The sequence below is a fragment of the Gavialis gangeticus genome, unplaced genomic scaffold, assembly GCF_001723915.1.
Source record: "Gavialis gangeticus isolate Ggan-Ray unplaced genomic scaffold, GavGan_comp1, whole genome shotgun sequence".
Lineage (NCBI taxonomy): Eukaryota > Metazoa > Chordata > Crocodylia > Gavialidae > Gavialis > Gavialis gangeticus.
Window position 1 is genome coordinate 56,910,787 of NW_017728992.1, and position 17,986 is coordinate 56,928,772.

Consider the following 17,986-nt stretch of genomic DNA (forward strand, 5'->3'; position numbering starts at 1 on the left):
GGGGGGGTGTGCCCATGCAATGAGGGAGGGGGAGACTCCGTGTGTGTAGGGGGGGAGGGGAAGGGGGAGAGACTGTGTGTGCACGTGTGTGCATGTGCTTATGTGTGCACGCAGTGAGGGAGGGAAAGAGAGAGAGAGAGTGTGTGTGTGTGTGTGCGCGCACGTGTGTGTGGGTTCACAGGGTGAGTCCTATACACACATCCCATCATACACACACAGACACCAACACCCACACCCCCTCTCACATCCTCCCCCACACACAGCTCCCCACAAACCCCACACATCCACACACACACCCACATGCTCCCTCACCCCACACTCACACCCACACCCTCCTCCACACCCTACATACCACACACTAACTGCTCCCCCACAAACCTATTCCCATGCCTCTCACCACCCCCACAATATACAGGAGTAAGACTTCATTTTAAGCTATTGTGCAATCACTTCTGCGTACACTACACAAACACATGTAAACTAGGACAAAAATATTTTTTTAAATCAAATCAATGAATGTTGTAGATTTCAGTTTTTAGAATATAATTTATTATTTTTCTGGTTCTGAGATGGCAAAACCCCTTGCTGAAAGGAGTATTTCTGGGGGCAAGGGGAGGGACTTCTGATGGCAAAGGTCAGGGGTTAGAGGGCAGGGCTTCCGGTCACAAAATGGTTACCAGGGGGCAGGGCACCTGTCAAGGGGTGGAGCTACCCATCCGGCCCTTGACAGCTTTCCAAAACTCAGTAAGCAGCCCTCCACCCAAAATAACTGTCTGCTTCTGTTCTAAGTCCATCTCTTGCCCCAGGACTCCGGGGCTTTGATATCTGAAGCAGTGTAAATTCTGTTCGTACATTTAATGCAAACACTTCATTTAATATGGACACTGTTGGTCAGTATGGCATTCCACTAGCCACAGAAAGGAAGCAAATTCCATAAACACACAAAAAAACCCCAACTCAGCTAAAAGAAGCTGATTATAACCCAAGTCTTTTTCAAGTTAGGAAGTGAGACACTAATTTTCCAGCATGACCCAGATACCTCTCTCTTATATGCCCTGCATTGGGTTGCTGTCTGAACTTATGCATTCTGCATTGAAGAGTCACTGGACAAAATATATAAAATGTTGGGAGCACAGGCCATCACCCAGAGCTCTCCCCTCCTCAGTCAAAGCCCTCCCTACTGAGCTAGAGGCGCACTCCTTGCTTGCTTTCTTTCTGGCCTGATGAAACTCACATTTCTTTCCGTTCAGTGACCCAGTTTAAACAGGAGGAGGGAAGAATAAACCCACTCACCCCCTAACAGGCTGGTCAGAGCACTCTTCTGGAAGGTGGCAGACGCAGCTGGAACCCTTGCAGGCTGGACTCTCACTTCCTGGGCAAGTGCATGGACCACCAGTGTACTGTCAAAGTTTGGCAGGCACCACCCACCTTGTCCTCCAGCTGTGTTTTTATATGAAAATGGCTGGGCCTGCTCTGCTCCACTGTCAGCTGTGCTCCACTGTCATGCTGACTGAATCCAGCTTCTCAGGGGACTTCGGTATGGAGATGTCTGATTTGTGAAACCCAAACAAACCCTGAAAACACTGGTGTCTACGGACACTCAGACATCTGAGCAGTTATACAGAGATTTTTCAGTCATTCTCTTGTTATTTAGCTGCCTAAATTCCACCTCAGTTGCACTTCAGGGGACATATCTGCTTGTTCTATATCTGGCCCTTAGTCTCCCTGCACCTTGATTTCCCACCTGCAAAATAGGAATATAAGCACCCTCCCTGTGAAGGGCCTGGTAAAGATGAACACATTTAAACTGGCAAGGGGTTTAGCCACTATGGCAACAGGGCAACATAAATACCTAGAAACCTGCAAAATATATGACCAGGGCCTGACATCACCTAACTGAATTAATACTGGCTTAATGAGATGCCACTGAAGACAGATTATTCACATTATAGCAAAAGACCACACTGACAGACTGATGACCATGGCATTACCATGAGCTCATAACCCATTGTTTCCTTTAAAGAAGCAAGCCATCCCCAGCAAGAGACTGTGGTTTTGCCTCTTGGATGCTTTCTGCTTTCAAAAGTCCCTTTGCGTATGAAGTGTCTCCTTTTTGAAAAGTTTGAATTGATGATGCTTCAACAGCACAAGTAAGACATGGAGAAAGAATGGAGCTTTAATTAATGATGGACATGAAAACTATTCAGTGCAGCTGTAGAGACAATATTTATATTGTACTGCTAAATAATTGTTTTGAGGGGGGGTTTTAAATGAGCCAAATGCTAAAGAATTAGGAGTTCTCTAAACACTCCATTTCTAACCACAATGGACCAGGGAGAAGAAAGAGCAAACAGAACTGCCGTCTTCCATGATTCACGTCACTAGGTGGGGAATGAACTGGGTGTTTTCCTACTGATTTGAATGGAGACAAGTTTCACCCCAGATATTTGCCTGTATATTTTCCATCAGATACTTGGCCTACCACCAATCAGCTGTATTTAGTCATGCTTGTTTATGGCAGTGGTTCTCAAACTTTTTACACTTGAGGTACTCCTCAACAGATTCAAAGCACCATTGGAGAGACTCAAGGCATCTCTTGATAGACTTAAGGCACCCCTCAGAAAATGCCACCTCCTACTTTTCACTCTTTTTTTTATTACAGAAAAATAATAAGAATAATTCTTCTGTTGCAAAGAACTCAGAAAGACTACAACAGGTCAGAATGTTTTAATACCATGTATTCCTATTTGAAATCTATGGGTTTGTTTTGTGAAACACATTTGCACACCTCACGATACTAGCATTATGTGGCACTCTGTGGCACCTCTGAAAGGATCTTCAGGCACCTCAGGGTGTCATGGTATCCTGGTTGAAAATCACTGGTTTATGAAAGGGTGGGGTAGTATCCCCAGTGGTGGCTATTTTGGTATTTTGGTTAAAATTTCCCACCAGCTGGTAGTGATGGTGGACACATGAGTACTGAGAGAGTTGTAGGTATCAGCATCATCATTAGTGATGAGGAACTTTTAGCAATAATGCCTTTGTGTGGATGTGGCCCACAAATGAAAACTGCCTATAGTAAAGCCCTGCTTACCTGTCTGTCACCTTCCTTATTTATTTGAAATACACATTATAGGTAGGAACAGGAGTTACTCATAAGTTACAGAAACATACCTGTTCCTTGTTTCCCTCATAGTGAAGTTTCCTTGGAAATCCGTCAACTGTTGCAAATGTTGCACCTTTGAGATGTGAACTATTTTAAATCAACTCAATGGAATATTAACTCGAATCCAAATGAATGTCAGCATTACTATTTCATTATTATTTCTAGTAGCAAGAACATTTGGTTATTCTGTTTGTCCATCAGCATTGAAGGAAAGGCTGAATACTAGCCTAAAGCAATAGTGGAACACTTACTTATTGCCAAGCATCTCTGGGGTGAGGAATTAGAGTGCAAATCCTTCAAAGAAATTTTTAACAGCCCTTGCCTCTGCCCACCATGGAGAATGAGAAAGTTAGAGCCCAAAGCCTCAACTTTTTGCTGGGGCCTAAAACCCAGTATTACACCTCTAATCTTCCCGAGTCCAGAATGCTTCAAAGTCCCTGCTGTCATGCTCCAAGCTGGACTCTGCCAGCTTTGCCTAGCAAGAGGTGCCGCCAAGCACCTGCGATCTGGGAAAGCCCTGCATGGCCCCTGGCCATGTGCTGCGAGACCCCGTCTGCATGGCCCCTGGCCATGTGCTGGGAGACCCTGTCTGCATGGCCCCTGGCCATGTGCTGGGGAAGCCCCGTCCCCTGTGAAAAACCCTGCAACCAATCCGGGGGGGGCTTGAAATGAGGCTTGTCATCTGGCCTATAAAGACTGGGGCGGAATTTTCCACCCAGCAGAGCAGAGAGGACAGCAGAGCAGCGTGCAGCATCCATCGCTCGCTCAGCTAGCTGAGAGAAGCCGGAGCTTCCATCGCTTGGTGGGTAGGCCTGGCCAGCTTCCCGTGGCTTCTCCGATTATCGAAACTATTTGCCGATCGGCTCAATTTAATCTCAGACGATCCACCAATTTATTGTTTTCGCCCTTCACCCAAAACCGAGATTCGATTTTGTCCCTCACCTGAACTGGGGTGGATTGATTTGCTTTGATCATTTTCAGATCCCTCGATTGTCTGTCGTTCATTCGTCCATCTCCTGAGCCAGGATGGGACGCGCAGCCACATTCAACACCGGGTGGTGCATACACAAGTGGATCCCTGATTCTTTTTGTTTTCGTTATATCTGTCCCTCATTAGGGCTGGGACTGAACTAAGTGTAACTGCCTGTGTAGCCACATCTACATCAGTGGAACGCATGTAAGAAAGAGACTAAATAAAAGAGAATAACTTGGAACCCCTACAAGTCCGCCTCTCCCTCTTGCTAACTTAACATCAGGGGATAGAACCCACCGGGGCAACAGCCGCAACCTGGCTCACGCCCCGCACACCTGCATGGTAATCAAAATCTGCAACTCTCTCCACTTCAACTCCTCGCAACTTCTATAATGAAGCTGTCAGTTATCCTTAAAAAAGTCTGCAGTACTCTGACAACTGAAAATTCTGAAGCAGCTCAGAAAACCAGCAGAATTTAACATGAAAATGACCAGTCCAGACAATACGTGAAACACGACTCATTTACAGATTGAAAGGCTTTTTAAAATACCCTTCTTCCTTGAATTTGCTTTAAGAGGCCAAAGAACTCAAGGCTGCCACTTAAGTTTCACACCTACTACATGCTGCCTGAAACAGAAGCTGGGGGCAGTATTGGGATCCTAGAGTGCATGGGCTCAAACCCTCAGCTTAAGTAAATTGTTTTAGCTCCTGGGTGTGAATTATACAGCCCACGGGCTATATTGGTGTTCCACCTGACCTGCCAGGCTACTGGAAGTTGGGAAGAGATGGGGCCAGGAGCTGGGCCTGTCACAATTAGGCTCCTGGGACCTGGCCAACATGGCCATCACCGGGGCGGTGGGGAAACAAGGGCTGTCTTTGCTCGCCCTGGAGCCACCAGACCCCCCACTGCTGCCATCCCTGGCCCCACAGATGTGGCCCAAGAAGAGTGCCAAGTTCTGGATCCACCCTGGAGCTCGGGAAGAATTTGATACCCCTGCTTAAGCTGAATGGAAGTCAGCGAAGCTATGGCAAGTCACACCACCAGCAGATGTGACACACAGGACTATATATATAGTCGTGTGTGTGTGTGTGTGTGTGTGTGTGTGACACACAGGACTATATATATAGGTGTGTGTGTGTGTGTGTGTGTGTGTGTAGTCTGATAGAGAGAGACAGAGAAAGTGTGTCCATTCTTTGGCTAGTAACTTATATTAAATAATGTCCTTACCTTCAGAATTTTAGAGCCCAAAATTCTGCACTCTGCAAGGTATAATTAGAGATTGTCATAAAAAAGAACACCAGATGGTTGCAGCAAGCATAATTTCCAGGTCGACATGGAAAATATATTGCCCCTGACAGCAGCACCTTCAGACATCCGCATTGCTGCACCCAACACTGGAAGCAGTGCCATTGCATCCAAATGGTGCCACAGGCAGCTAATTAAATTAGGAGCTGGGTAATTGGCACTGTCACTCTCCAGCCCAAAGGGCTGCACGCTACTTTAGATTTAGGATGCAGTCTGCACAGGGCAGCAATTTATGCTTAACAGCAACACTGCCTCAGTCAATCAGTTCATGAGTATCCAGCAGAGTTTCTCTGCACAGTCCAAGACAGCACTCCACTCCTAAGCCATACTATTCTGGCACTCTAACTGTAAGCCTCCCATAGCTCAAGATGGTCTATCACAGCAAGTGATACGAGCTTTGTAATTTGGATAACAGCCAATAGCTGCTTTCATTTATGATCTGCCTTCAGTTTGAACCCAAAAATTCCTGAGGTGAAAAGCTAATCCTATAAAACAGTAACCACCTAGAAAGCATGTGATTTTCTAAGTGGAAAAATATTTAACAAAACTACTTTACAGGAATAACCTTCGGACCCCAGGTCAAAGGTTATGGGGAGTAAACATGGCACAGATGTGATTTGTTTGGATTTAGTCCTAGGGTTAGAAAGAGATGGAGGGACAAATGCATCACAGCCTGCAAATACATCTGCAGAGTGGTGAAGAAAGTTGTCTTCAGAAAGGTCATGTATGTCTCTTCTTACTGGAGGCAGTTGTGACTGGCATGACAGTGGAAAAGGGAATCACGGCCACTTCAACAGCTTAACAGCAGAAGATACTGCATGCTTATGCTTTCTTATTTTCCACCAACATTTTGATGTTTCTAGTACTGAACCACACTGGGACTCAAATTCTATCTCTAGCAGGAATTGCATGCTTGCATTAAGAACCACATGCATGCATTGAACACATGAAATTTAAATAGTTAAGAACATTTCACCCAAGATACAAGCTGCTTCAAGACTTAAAAGAGGCTGGAAAAGGCATCTTTAAATCAGGCTCACCTCATTCTTGAAAACCTGAATGCAGAATTCTACATTTTATTTTGAGACATGATTGTCCTGTTACCCAGGCAAAGGCCTATAAACCCAGACAAAGGCCTATAAACCCATGGAGCTTTCCCTCATGGGCTAGGGACACAGTACAAGTGATTGGAAACCAATTCAAATCTGTAACACAATGGAAGTTCAGTGTGTATAAACCTCTTTCAAAATGGCTGAAACCAATTTAAGATAAACCTGGATGGATGTAGTATAGGACTTAACTGATTTAGGTTAAATTAGTTTATTAAACTTCTGTCCTTAATCCCCTCCAGATTCAAGTTCACTCACCATCACCAAGCATCCCAGGATGCTTTGCACCTCCCCTGCAAGCCCCCAACCCCCATGTGCAGCATGGACATGCTAGCCTTGGCCCAAGCTGTCTGCTCTAGCTGAGCAGGGAGGTGTGCTCTAGTGCCCCTGGCTTCTGGCCTAGGCCACTGCAGGGATGTGTCTGCATTTCCAGAATCAACAGTGAATGTCTGTTCACTTGCTTATTAGTTCAATCTACATAGGTAGACTAACCTGAAAAGACTGAATCAATTCAGCATCAGGCTTTTTGACTGTCTGTACTTAGCACAATATCTATGTGGCGTTCTTCAGCTGGAGAGGGCTAGGTGTATATCCTGCAAAATGAATAGGGACCATGGACCCTCAAATTAGCAGACCCTTAGAATCCACCCTAACTCTGCTAGAATCAATTACACTACTAATTAGGGCTGTGTGAAGCTTTGGTCGCTGATTTGATTTGGAGGAGATGTGGCTGGATTCAGCACCTGAATCTTTGAATATGAATCAAATCAGGAAGCCTCCAATTCAATTTAGAGAGATTCAACAATTCGGACATAGACACAGTTTTATATGTTTTTTTTACATACCTCAAAGTACCAGGCAGCTTGTGAATGCTGAGATGGTGGGGTGGATGGAGCATCCCACTGGAGCATGGCGGGGTCCCCAGTGTGTTTGGCAGTGGACCCAGAGTGGACCAGAAGAACTTCCAGTCCACTTCTGGGTCCGCTGTGGAGTGCATGGGGGGAACCACCCACCCCGACTCAGCAATTGGTGCCTCCTGGGTCTGGGGGGGCACCCAGGTTCCCCCCATGGCCAATTTCCGAGCCAGAGGGGTGCAGGGGGGTCCCCCACACACTCGGTGGCAAACCCAGAAGTGGACCGGAAGTACTTCTGGTCCAGTTCTGGGTCCACCGCCAAGCTCCTGTGGGACGCTCCATCCGCCCCACCATCTCAGCATTCACAAGCCGCACCTGGTACCTCAAGGTATGTAGAGGAAACATAAAGCTGTGTCTATGGCCAAATCACTGATTCTCCGAACCATAATCGAATCTTCAGATTTGGATTCAGCCGAATTGAATTGGGACAGTGATCAGCGAATCGAATCACTGTCCCCCGAACTGGGCCGAATCCAAATCCAAATCGAATACAGCCTGCTTCACACACCCCTACTACTCATGGAAGTAAGTGTGTTAGAATTTGAGTATTTGGCTTCCAAGTATGCCACTTCAGCAGAATCTCAGGCCCTAAATTCAAGCTGAAATGGCTAGGGACAAACATTACACATAAACCAGTCAAAGTGATCAGAAACTGGTTTACACCAGTAACAGAACAGACAGGAACCTAATGAGCATCTCTTTTGCATGTCCACCCTCAGAGCCTGTTACATTGTTCCTTTTCAGAAAAAATGCAGAAGTCCAAATTCACCGGTCAGTGGGCACATCTACATGTGTGCTTGAAGGCACATTAGCCTATTTTAATGAGCACTGAAGTGTCCCAAAAAGTGCTCTTTAGCTAATAAGCATTGAAATAGGTAATGCACCTTTTACTTGTACCTCTACAGTGGAGGGACTAGATTTAATGTGCATTACCTAAAGCGCATTAATGAACATGCAAGCATGCCCAATTACCTGCCAATATACATCCAAAAAATCACTCTGCTGACTTCCAGTGGAGTGATTCGAGGGCCACAGTTATGGGACTGAGGGCAAATTCTAAACTAATGTCATTCTTTAAATAGGAAACTATAGAAAGTTTTCAGTTGCAGCTACTTACTTCAGAGCCCTGGTTTGGGGGTAAAACGTGACATTAAAATTTGTAAAACAAACAAGCAAAAATTGTATTGGCCTCTCTTTACCAAGAACAAATTAATTATAAAATGATGTAGCTTAGTTGATAGATTCTATATGCTAACAGCAGCAATAATAGGATTATTCTACCTTGATCAGTCTCCAGCATTCAGGAAAGAGCACACAATACGCATTTACAACACCACTCTTCCCATGACACCCTGAACCCCTCCCAGCTTATTTAAAACAACATTCAAACAGCACGTTGTTCTTTCTTATGGTTTGGTAATGCTCATTATTCACTAAACTCCTTTTTATTAGAAACTGATGGAACAGCCAGATTGTGAGCTCATTGTTAGCATTTCTGCTGACTACAAGGCACAAACCTCTCTGTTTCCAAACCAAGCATTTCTTTACACACAAACAGTTGCAGCCAACAACTAAAAATACGGAGAGGCAAGGGAGGGGAAAGGATTGTGCAGACACGTGGCTCTTGGAGAGAACAAGACTAAAAATTAATTAAAAGGCTTGCTCATAGCCCGTAACAACAAATGACTCCAGTCATGCACACACACGCACATACCACTTGTTACCAGAAGAAAAACTAAGCATGAGAAGTTGTATTATGCACAGCATGAAGAGTTGGGCAATAGCTCTAAAATGAAAAATTGTAACATGCCCTCCTTCATTGTGAAAGCCATTAATACCACACAGAGTTACCACCTAGTGTTGGTGCAAGGAGCTGGGAAGGACAAGATTCAGAGGGGTTCCCTCTGCCAGGAAGAGCGGGTGAGGTTACCTTTGGCATTTTCTCTCAGGTTTTTGGCTGGAACAGGGCAGCTTTATTTTTCTGACCAAGGCTCCATAAGAAGCACAGACTGTGCAGCCCAGAAGGAGTAGCAGCTAACTTGGCTTTCACATACTTTTACACCTACCCAAACTTTTGGGCAGAAGAGGTTCATAGCTGAAGAGTCATGGGAGATTCTCAGCACTCCCTTACGGGCTGCAGATCACCAGGGCACCATTATGACATACTTCCCCCACCTTCCCTAAACCTCCCATGCTGTAGCGTATATTCTTTAAGGCAGTCTTAAGTTGCGGATACCTGAGTGCACCTGAGTACTACAAGCCATGCAGCTTAGTGCAGGCTGCAAAATCCACCCAAGAAGCTGGTAAATATACTCCGTTAGCTCTTCCCAAGCTTTGTGCTGCCATGGCAATGCTGCTAGCATGACCAGAGCTAGTTAGTTTAAAGCTAACTCAAGGTGTCCACACATACCCAATTAATATGGCAGCCACAGTGAAGACTTACCAGTCTTATGACTGCCTTCTGCACTGGGCTCCTCCCTTGGCAACTGGGGGACTTTATGCCACAGCCATTTTACCCTTTGTGACGGGACTAAAGTAGGGTGAAGATCTCACCTCCCCAGTGAAGGCTGTAGAAAAAGCTCAGCAATAACTTCACTCTCCTATCCCATGCTTTACTTGTGGCCTGCATGAAAGTTTGTGCTAAACTCGAGCTCATTTCACAGTCACTTATTATTGAGTTCAGTAACATTACCATTGTCTTCTCTTCTTTCAATGCCTTTTATTCTTAATACTGATAAGAAAGTTTGAATTTAGCAAAGAGTTAATCCAGACTGGAGTATTATTGTTATTGCTACTCCTATGGTTCCTTATTGTTTGCACTGTGCTAATGCCCAGAGGTGGTCTTAACCAGGACTCAGATTTTTCAAGGTTAAAAGGGGTGATTATGATCCTTAAGACTTATCAAGGTCCATACAGTTTCATCAGGTGGTTTTTGCATCAAGCCCACAATTTCTGGTTGAGTTACAGCATATTTCATGCTCAATTAGAAGCTTCTAGGAGCCAAAAAATATACCACATCGTTGAATAAATTGTGGCAGTAGTTAATTACCCTGACCACCAAAAATGTGTCATCTATTTCCAAACTAAATTTGTCAAATTCAGGTTCCAGTCACTGAATCTTGTTTTATCTTTGTCCAACACATTAAAGAGCCCTTTAGAAGTCTTCTTCAAAACTGACAAAGTTCTCTTAGCTTTCTCTTGGACAAAATAAAATTGAGCTTCTTTAGTCTCTCACTGTAAGACACCTTTCCAGATCTTGTTCTTATAGATCTTTGCTGAACTTTCTCTAATTTATCAATATGCTTTTTGGGATCATAGGAAACTAGGGCTGGAAGGGACCTCCAAGGTCATCTAGTCAAGTGCCTTGCTCAAGGCAGGATCATCCCTGACTGAAGCATCTCATCAAAGTGTCTGTCCAATCTGCTCTTGAAAATTTCCAGGGACGGAGATTCCACTGCTTCTCTAGGTAGTCTGTTTAAGTTTTTGACCACCCTCATGGGCAGAAAGTTCCTTTTAATCTCCAACCTAAATTTCTTTTGCTGCAGCTTGACGCCATTGCTCCTATCTCTATCCTCTCCATAAATCATCCTCCAGGTATTTAAAGGCTGTTAACAAATCCCCACCTCCACCCTCTGTTCTCCAGGCTACATAATAACCCTAGCTTTTTCAGCCTTTCCTCATAAGTCATATTTTTCACGCTTCTATTAATTTTTGTTGCTATTTACTGGACTCTCTCCAACCTGTCCACATCCTTTTTGAAGTGTGAGGCCCAAAAATAGACATAGTACTCCAAGTGAGGACTCACCAGTGCCGAATGGAGTAAAAGAATCACATTCCATGATTTGCAAATGACACTCCTGTTAATACAAACCAGTATACCGTTGGCCTCTTTTGCAACAAGAGCACACTGTTGGCTCATATTCAGCCTACAGTCTTCTGTAACTCCCAGATCCTTCTCTACAGTACTGCAGCCTAGCCAGTCATTCCCCAATCTGTATTTGGGCATGCAGTTATTCTGTCCTAAGTGCACAGCTTTGCACTGAGATTTGCAAAGCATTTGTCAGCATCCTTTCTTATGTTACCAATAGAGAAACAGACATGATCTCTACGTGGTAAGGTTTACAATCTAAAGTACAAATCCTGCTCATGTTTATGCATAGTTTTAATTTTGCTGCTTCCCGCAGGCTTCAGTGTGGCTGTTCACATGTTTACAAAGTGTGAATTGGATGTACAGAGTCAGAGCCTAGTAGGATTTTTCTGCACCCTAAATTGGTCCTATACGTGGACACTCATATTCAAGAACATAGTTTTTCAATCTGTGGTACGTGTACCCCTGGGGGTACGCAAGACACAGGCAGGGGGTATGCAGGTACCCCAACACTGTCTCTTTTGCCTTCTTTTCCTCTCTCTCTCTTGCCCCTTCATCCTCTCAAAACTAAGGCAAAAAATTTGGTGCAATTAAAAAAATTAAATTCCCCAGTAATAATCTGGTGTGCCATGCTAGGGGTTCATCCCTCCTAGTTTTGGCCAACATCACCTCTAGCCCAGGTACATACCTGAGTTGTGCATCCCTGGTGTAAAAGGTGGCAACCCTACCCACACCAGATCAGACATCTGTCATATCACGCCCTTATATACACAGCCCTTCTTCCAACGTATGGGACACATTAGTCTGTATATATAAAATCGCCTAGAAAATTGAGTGTCGGGGTACTTGTTCAAATTTTCAGAAGTTAGGGGGTATTTGCTACTTAAAAGGTTGAGAAACACTGTTCTAGAACTCTGTATGATTCCCGGTTATTCTACAACTACATAGCTACAAAAGCCCTAGAAACAGGTTGTATGGAGTTGTTGAGAGGTTTAATTGTTTCTGGTTTTCAGTTTTTACTAGAAAATATCCACTGAAGCATCCTACCAAGTTCTTCACCCCTTAGTATAGAGGTGCACATTTCTGGGGTCAACAATACTCAGCTAAATGCCCAGTACACACAAGGCATGTCTACACAAGACACTACTGAGCAGTGGTTACTGCACATTTATTTAGTACTTGTCACGTAAACGATGTTTGCTGAAGCTACTCCACAGTAACTCTGGTTACTGAGCATTCATTTAGTACTTGCTTATACAAGTACTAAATAAATGTGCAGTAACTGGAGTTACTGCGCAGTAGCACCAGCAAACATTTTTTAAGTGATGCTACTGCGCAGTAGCCTAATAAAACTGCACAAGAGCGTATTAGCACTGTCCGTGCTGCAACGTGCTGCTGTGCAGTATTATTCAGCCACTGTGCAGTCAGCATCTCATGCAGACGTGCCCACAGACATCTATTTTCTCAGATTTTAAGTGATGCCAAGACTTGTGTTTTATTTTCTTTTAAAAAGCACGGGAAACTGGAAAAGAGAAAGAGAGAGGGAGAAAATAAGGGGTAAAATACTTCATAATATCCCAACATCAATGGTAAGAAACAAAGAACCCAAATAAATTCCCACTGGAATCAATAAATAAATCCCCAGTGACTTCAGAAGGGAGTCAGTCTACATTGATCATAAATAAGGAAATTCGTGAAGATAGTGTTTTACTGCATTTGCATTTCATGGCACCAGTATAAAACGTGCAATGTAGCTGAGTTAGGATTATTAAAGCAACTTTAACCATGAGAATTTTTGGGTTTTTTTTAACCATGAGATTTCCACCCCACCCCCTTAATGTAGCATTAAAAATAGTTTTGACATCTGCTCTCTTATTTTAAAAAACATTTTTACAATGTACAAAATATTCATGGGTATATGCACACACATGAAGGGAGGAGCACTAGATTAAGTTGTATGTGTTTTTTTCTCTTTTATTCTTTTTTTCCACTATCCTGAAAACTACTTGGTACAGTGCTTACTTTCAACCAGCAGAAATACTTCACCCTGGAAATGCAGACAGCCCGATGCGTGTTTCTCATTGGACCCTTTTACATCACCCACTGCAGTGCTTTGAGCCCTGACTCAAACTTTTAGCATAGAGCCTGAAACCACAAAGCCTCCAGGCACAGCAGGATCAACATAAGAGGACATTTCTGCATTTTGTCACCCTGTAAGCACATTACATTATAAATGAGGAATCAGCCATATAACGAGTTTGACAGTCTGTTGTTAAATTAGGCAATATAAATTCTAGCTGTGTTTTTGGCACATCCCAGAAAGTACTGTTGAAAATTCATGGCTATGAAAGTCCACTGTCTCTTCTACATACACCCTATAAAATATAAGATAATTCGTCTATAGGGAGTTTCATATATTTTAATAACCAAGGTCTACTCAAGACACACATTTTATTATCTATTGTGTTTTTAGTAGTTACTACTTGAAAGAAATTGGAAAACTCTTCTTCCTTCATTTTAATTAAGAAGCTCAAGACCCTACAATTGAATTTGCTTTGTGCTAAGCATGGTGCATATACATTGTAAAAGACTGTCCATACTCCAAACAGTTAAAATCTGCATAGACAAACTGTCTGAGGGAATGCTGGCATCCCCATTTTACAGATACTGAACAGGGGCACAAATTGCTTGCCCACCATCTCTTGTGCCAACCAGGCACAGCAGAAGTGCTCTGCTCACACTCCTCTACTGGCCTCATGACATACACATACTCTTAGGACCCCTGTATCGGGATGTATACAACCTGCTCTGTAGTCTCTGCACTACTTACAGACTCTCCTGTGCTAGAGTAATATTCAAATAGCCAGTTCAACCAGCTTGTGGCCCATCTGCATTACCACAGCAACAAAACAGGGCAGAAGATCTAGCCTTCAGTGTTTAAAAGGGTATGTTTTAAACTAGCAACACAAAAATCTTAGCCCCTCTCTCTCATCTTTCAATGTAGTTAAGAACTTTAATTCAGTGGACTACAGTTATTCAGAAGTGGATGTGCTATAATCTGAATCAGAAACTCCTTTATTATTTGGACTAGGTATATGCAGAACTCTTCTTTAACAGACTAAGCTTTAAAAAAATCCACTGTGTTGTTGCGTTTAGCAGAGCTCGCTGAAGCTAGCTATCATTTCTCTTTCATTTTGCTTCCTTTCAATAGACTATTTAGCATGCAGCAAGCTAAGAAACAACACACTGCAGCAAGCATTAGCTGTGGCTGCACTCTTCTTTTCATCAGGAACACAAACCGCACAATTCTTACAGCAACCAACATGAAAAGCCTTGAGTTAAATCCCTTATTTATTTAGTGTACTATAAAGTCCCTACTCTCTCATATTACCATTCTGATCAATCAGGTATGTGAGGTTTTCCAGGCAACAGGTGTTTTTTGAAACAAAATACAACCTTCCCTTCAGCTCATTATGTGAAAGAGACAGCAGCTGCAGGCATAATGCTTAGGACACATGGTCTATAAGACACGCAGAAGAAAAACACCCCTTGTTCTACTTGTTAAGGTAAAGCACAGATGTTATTGCAGCACTAAGTAGAAGCATAAGGCAACCATGGCCTGTGTGGCATGTTGTAAATTTAGATTCTAAAATTTCAGAATAACTTAATAGGGAGTAAATGTAATCACTAATTTCTTTAATGGGAACTTGCTAATGTATCACCCTTTGCTTCTGAAGAAATAGCCATTATTACTTTTTTTTTATTTATTATTTATTACAGTGGCACCCATACAATGCTAGCACTCAGGGAAATTAAATCCATTTACATTTAAGTATTCTTTCAACTGACCAAATTGTCTATGTCAAACGGTAACCAGAATAGGGTAGACTTAATCATTCATCTGAACCCAATGACTAGATTTGCAGTTCTGTAGAAGGGATTTAGTTCACAAAACTGCTGGATTTTTTTGTATGTTCATTTGTTTGGTCTGATGCAATACTACATCTGACCATTTTTAAGCAATGCTGAAGAGGCTTCCTTTCATGGAGGATTACAGTACTGTGATTTAGTTTTCACTCACTGTGGGCACACAGGCAGTCACCATAAACCAGCTGATGTGCAGTAGAGCCCCATCTCTTTTGACCCACCCTGTAGTAAACTGTTCCCATGTCCTAAAGCCATTTAACTTAGTTAAGTTTTATGTTGCTGTGCATCACCACAGCTTCTGAGTGCCTTCCATGTAAAATCACTCACCAACAGTCCTCCCTTTCATGATCAAGCCTGTAAGGGAACAGGTTTTTGTTTTTGATTATTTTCCAGATTATCGATTCCCTCCATACACGTACTTTTCTTTGGCAGGCAGAGGTTTAAGGATAGAGCTAAACATTGTGTTGTAAGTGTTGTCATTATGGTGGAAAGGTTTTCCCAAAGAGAAAGGCCCTACAGTATTTCTTAAAAATACTCAGACTCTGAATTTCCCTGACCTCCTGGTTCCCTCTAATTTTCTATGTCTCTGACTGAGAACATCTTACCTTTTGGACTATTATGTCTAAAATTATATAGGAAACACAGCTGAAAGCACAACCTCAGAACTCCTATCCCTTGAGCAGACTGTCTTAGTGCATTTTAGATGTGATATGCTTGGACACACGAGCAGATAAAACATGTACCCTGTCTTTGCAGCCTAAGTGCATGCATTTCTGTCTGCAGGGTTTAGGAATATGGAACAGCAGCTGTGATTAATTAATGTATATGGGGAAAAGGCAAGATCACATAGACTTATTGAGATGTGTGAAAATCCTGAGACTCCTTCAATCCAAATCCCATTTACTGGAAAGCACTTTACTAATTCTGGGAGATGAGGCTCCTATCTGCACATGGCTTTATGGCACTGCCAGAACTGATACACTGTCATTAGATATTTTCAGATGGATTTACCCTTTGCCCCTCTACCTCAAAAAAATAATGTTAAAAAAGGTAAGATTAAACAAAAGCATCCTGAAGGCAAGACAGTATAGAAGTATCGCTCTGTAGAGTGGCTTCATTTACTCTGAACTGACTTCAACTTTATAAAAAATTTCTCATTGCAAGATTTATTGCAAGAAAGAGAAAAGGAGGAGGAAGAAAAAACATGAATACAAGAGAGAGAGAAACAGATGACAACTAGCCTGAATTGAATAAATTTCAAATAAGATAGGTCATGAGTTATAAAAATAAAAATATGCAAGGATACAAATTTTCAAAAATAATAAAAAAAAAACTATAAATTACTTTAAACCAAATTGTGCAAATTAATGCTCTGTGTAACTCCATGATTTTATTGTTTCCTGTTACCTTTCTGATGATCTCCTACTTATCAAAAGTTGTCTTTAATTAGGCCAAAGTGTACACGTGTGCTCAACTCAACGCCAGAATGGACTATTTACATTGTTCACTGTTTAGAATCTCCATGAGTTTCAGAAGCAGAAGGGCCTTAAGTCTTCTGAAGGACAGACTTCATCATCCTATGTGTTCATGAAGCCAGTACTACTAGTGCTCTGTAGCTACATTTGACTGAGGCCTTCAAGCATTGCTGCCATGCTACTGGAAAGGTAAAACAACTGCAAAGATTCCCCTCCTGTACAATTAAAGCAGGTAGAGAAGACCCAAAGGTATTTTGAGACAGCTACAGTTATACTGGATGAGTGAAAATAGGTAGATATACTCACATGTGTCTTCACATCACCTTCTAGAGTTCTGCTATTCCTGAGAAATTCGGCCACACTCCCATTCAACAGTCTATCAAAGGCTTCAACATATGGTGCTACACCTATGAGAGACAGCATTTCATTACAGCTGGTTCATAAAAGGTTGTAACTTACAGCACTGTCCTTTGCAGTCTAAGGGAAAGATATTGCAGATATAAGGGGGACATGTTTAAATTTAATATATTTCTGTCCCTAATAATTTGTAAAATCAGTGAAAACGAACAAATAATGGGAATTTCCAGAACAACAGATACAATAAAGCGGCAAGCAGAATCAAGCAAGCAGTGTGAAGATGTTAACTGTATATTGTATGTGGCTAGCCTCTTCTGTACTAAGATAACTGGTTCCAAAAATAAACACTCTCCACTACTTGCATAATAAACATGATTTCGATCTTTTTCATTAATGAAGTGCTATTAATGTACATAAAATAAACGACATCTTTATAAAAATAATCTTTATCTTTAGGGGGGCTGTTAGGAAGGCTTAGGCGGAGATGGAACTGGGACTAGCGACCTCGATCAATGACAACAAGAAGTCCATGTAAAAAGATGTGAGCACTGGGGTCCCCCAGGGCTCAGTCCTCAGGTCTGCACCGTTCAACATCTTCATCAGCAACTTGGACGAGGGGGTGAAAAGCACCTTGTTCAATTTCGCAGATGATACTAAAATGTGGGGAGAAGTGGGCACACTGGAGGAGAGGGACAGGCTGCAACTAGATCTGGACAGGTTACAGAAGTGGACAGATGAGAACAGGATGGGATTCAAAACTGACAAGTGCAAGGTGCTGCTCCTGGGGAAGAAGAATCAGCAGCATACCTACAGGCTGGGGAACTCCCTTCTCATCAGTGCAGAGGCAGAAAAAGATCTTGGAGTCATTATTGATTCCAAAATGAACATGGG

The 17,986-nt window shown here is 42.7% G+C and overlaps 1 protein-coding gene across 1 annotated transcript in view; it reads right to left on the reverse strand.

Annotated features, from left to right (window-relative positions):
• CAP2 (CAP, adenylate cyclase-associated protein, 2 (yeast)) overlaps positions 1–17,986 on the reverse strand; it is a 119,941-nt gene that overhangs the window by 67,623 nt on the left and 34,332 nt on the right. The window contains exon 3 of the mRNA XM_019522898.1: positions 17,045–17,145. Within this exon, the coding sequence (XP_019378443.1) occupies positions 17,045–17,145 (101 nt within the window). The remainder of the gene's footprint in view (positions 1–17,044; positions 17,146–17,986) is intronic.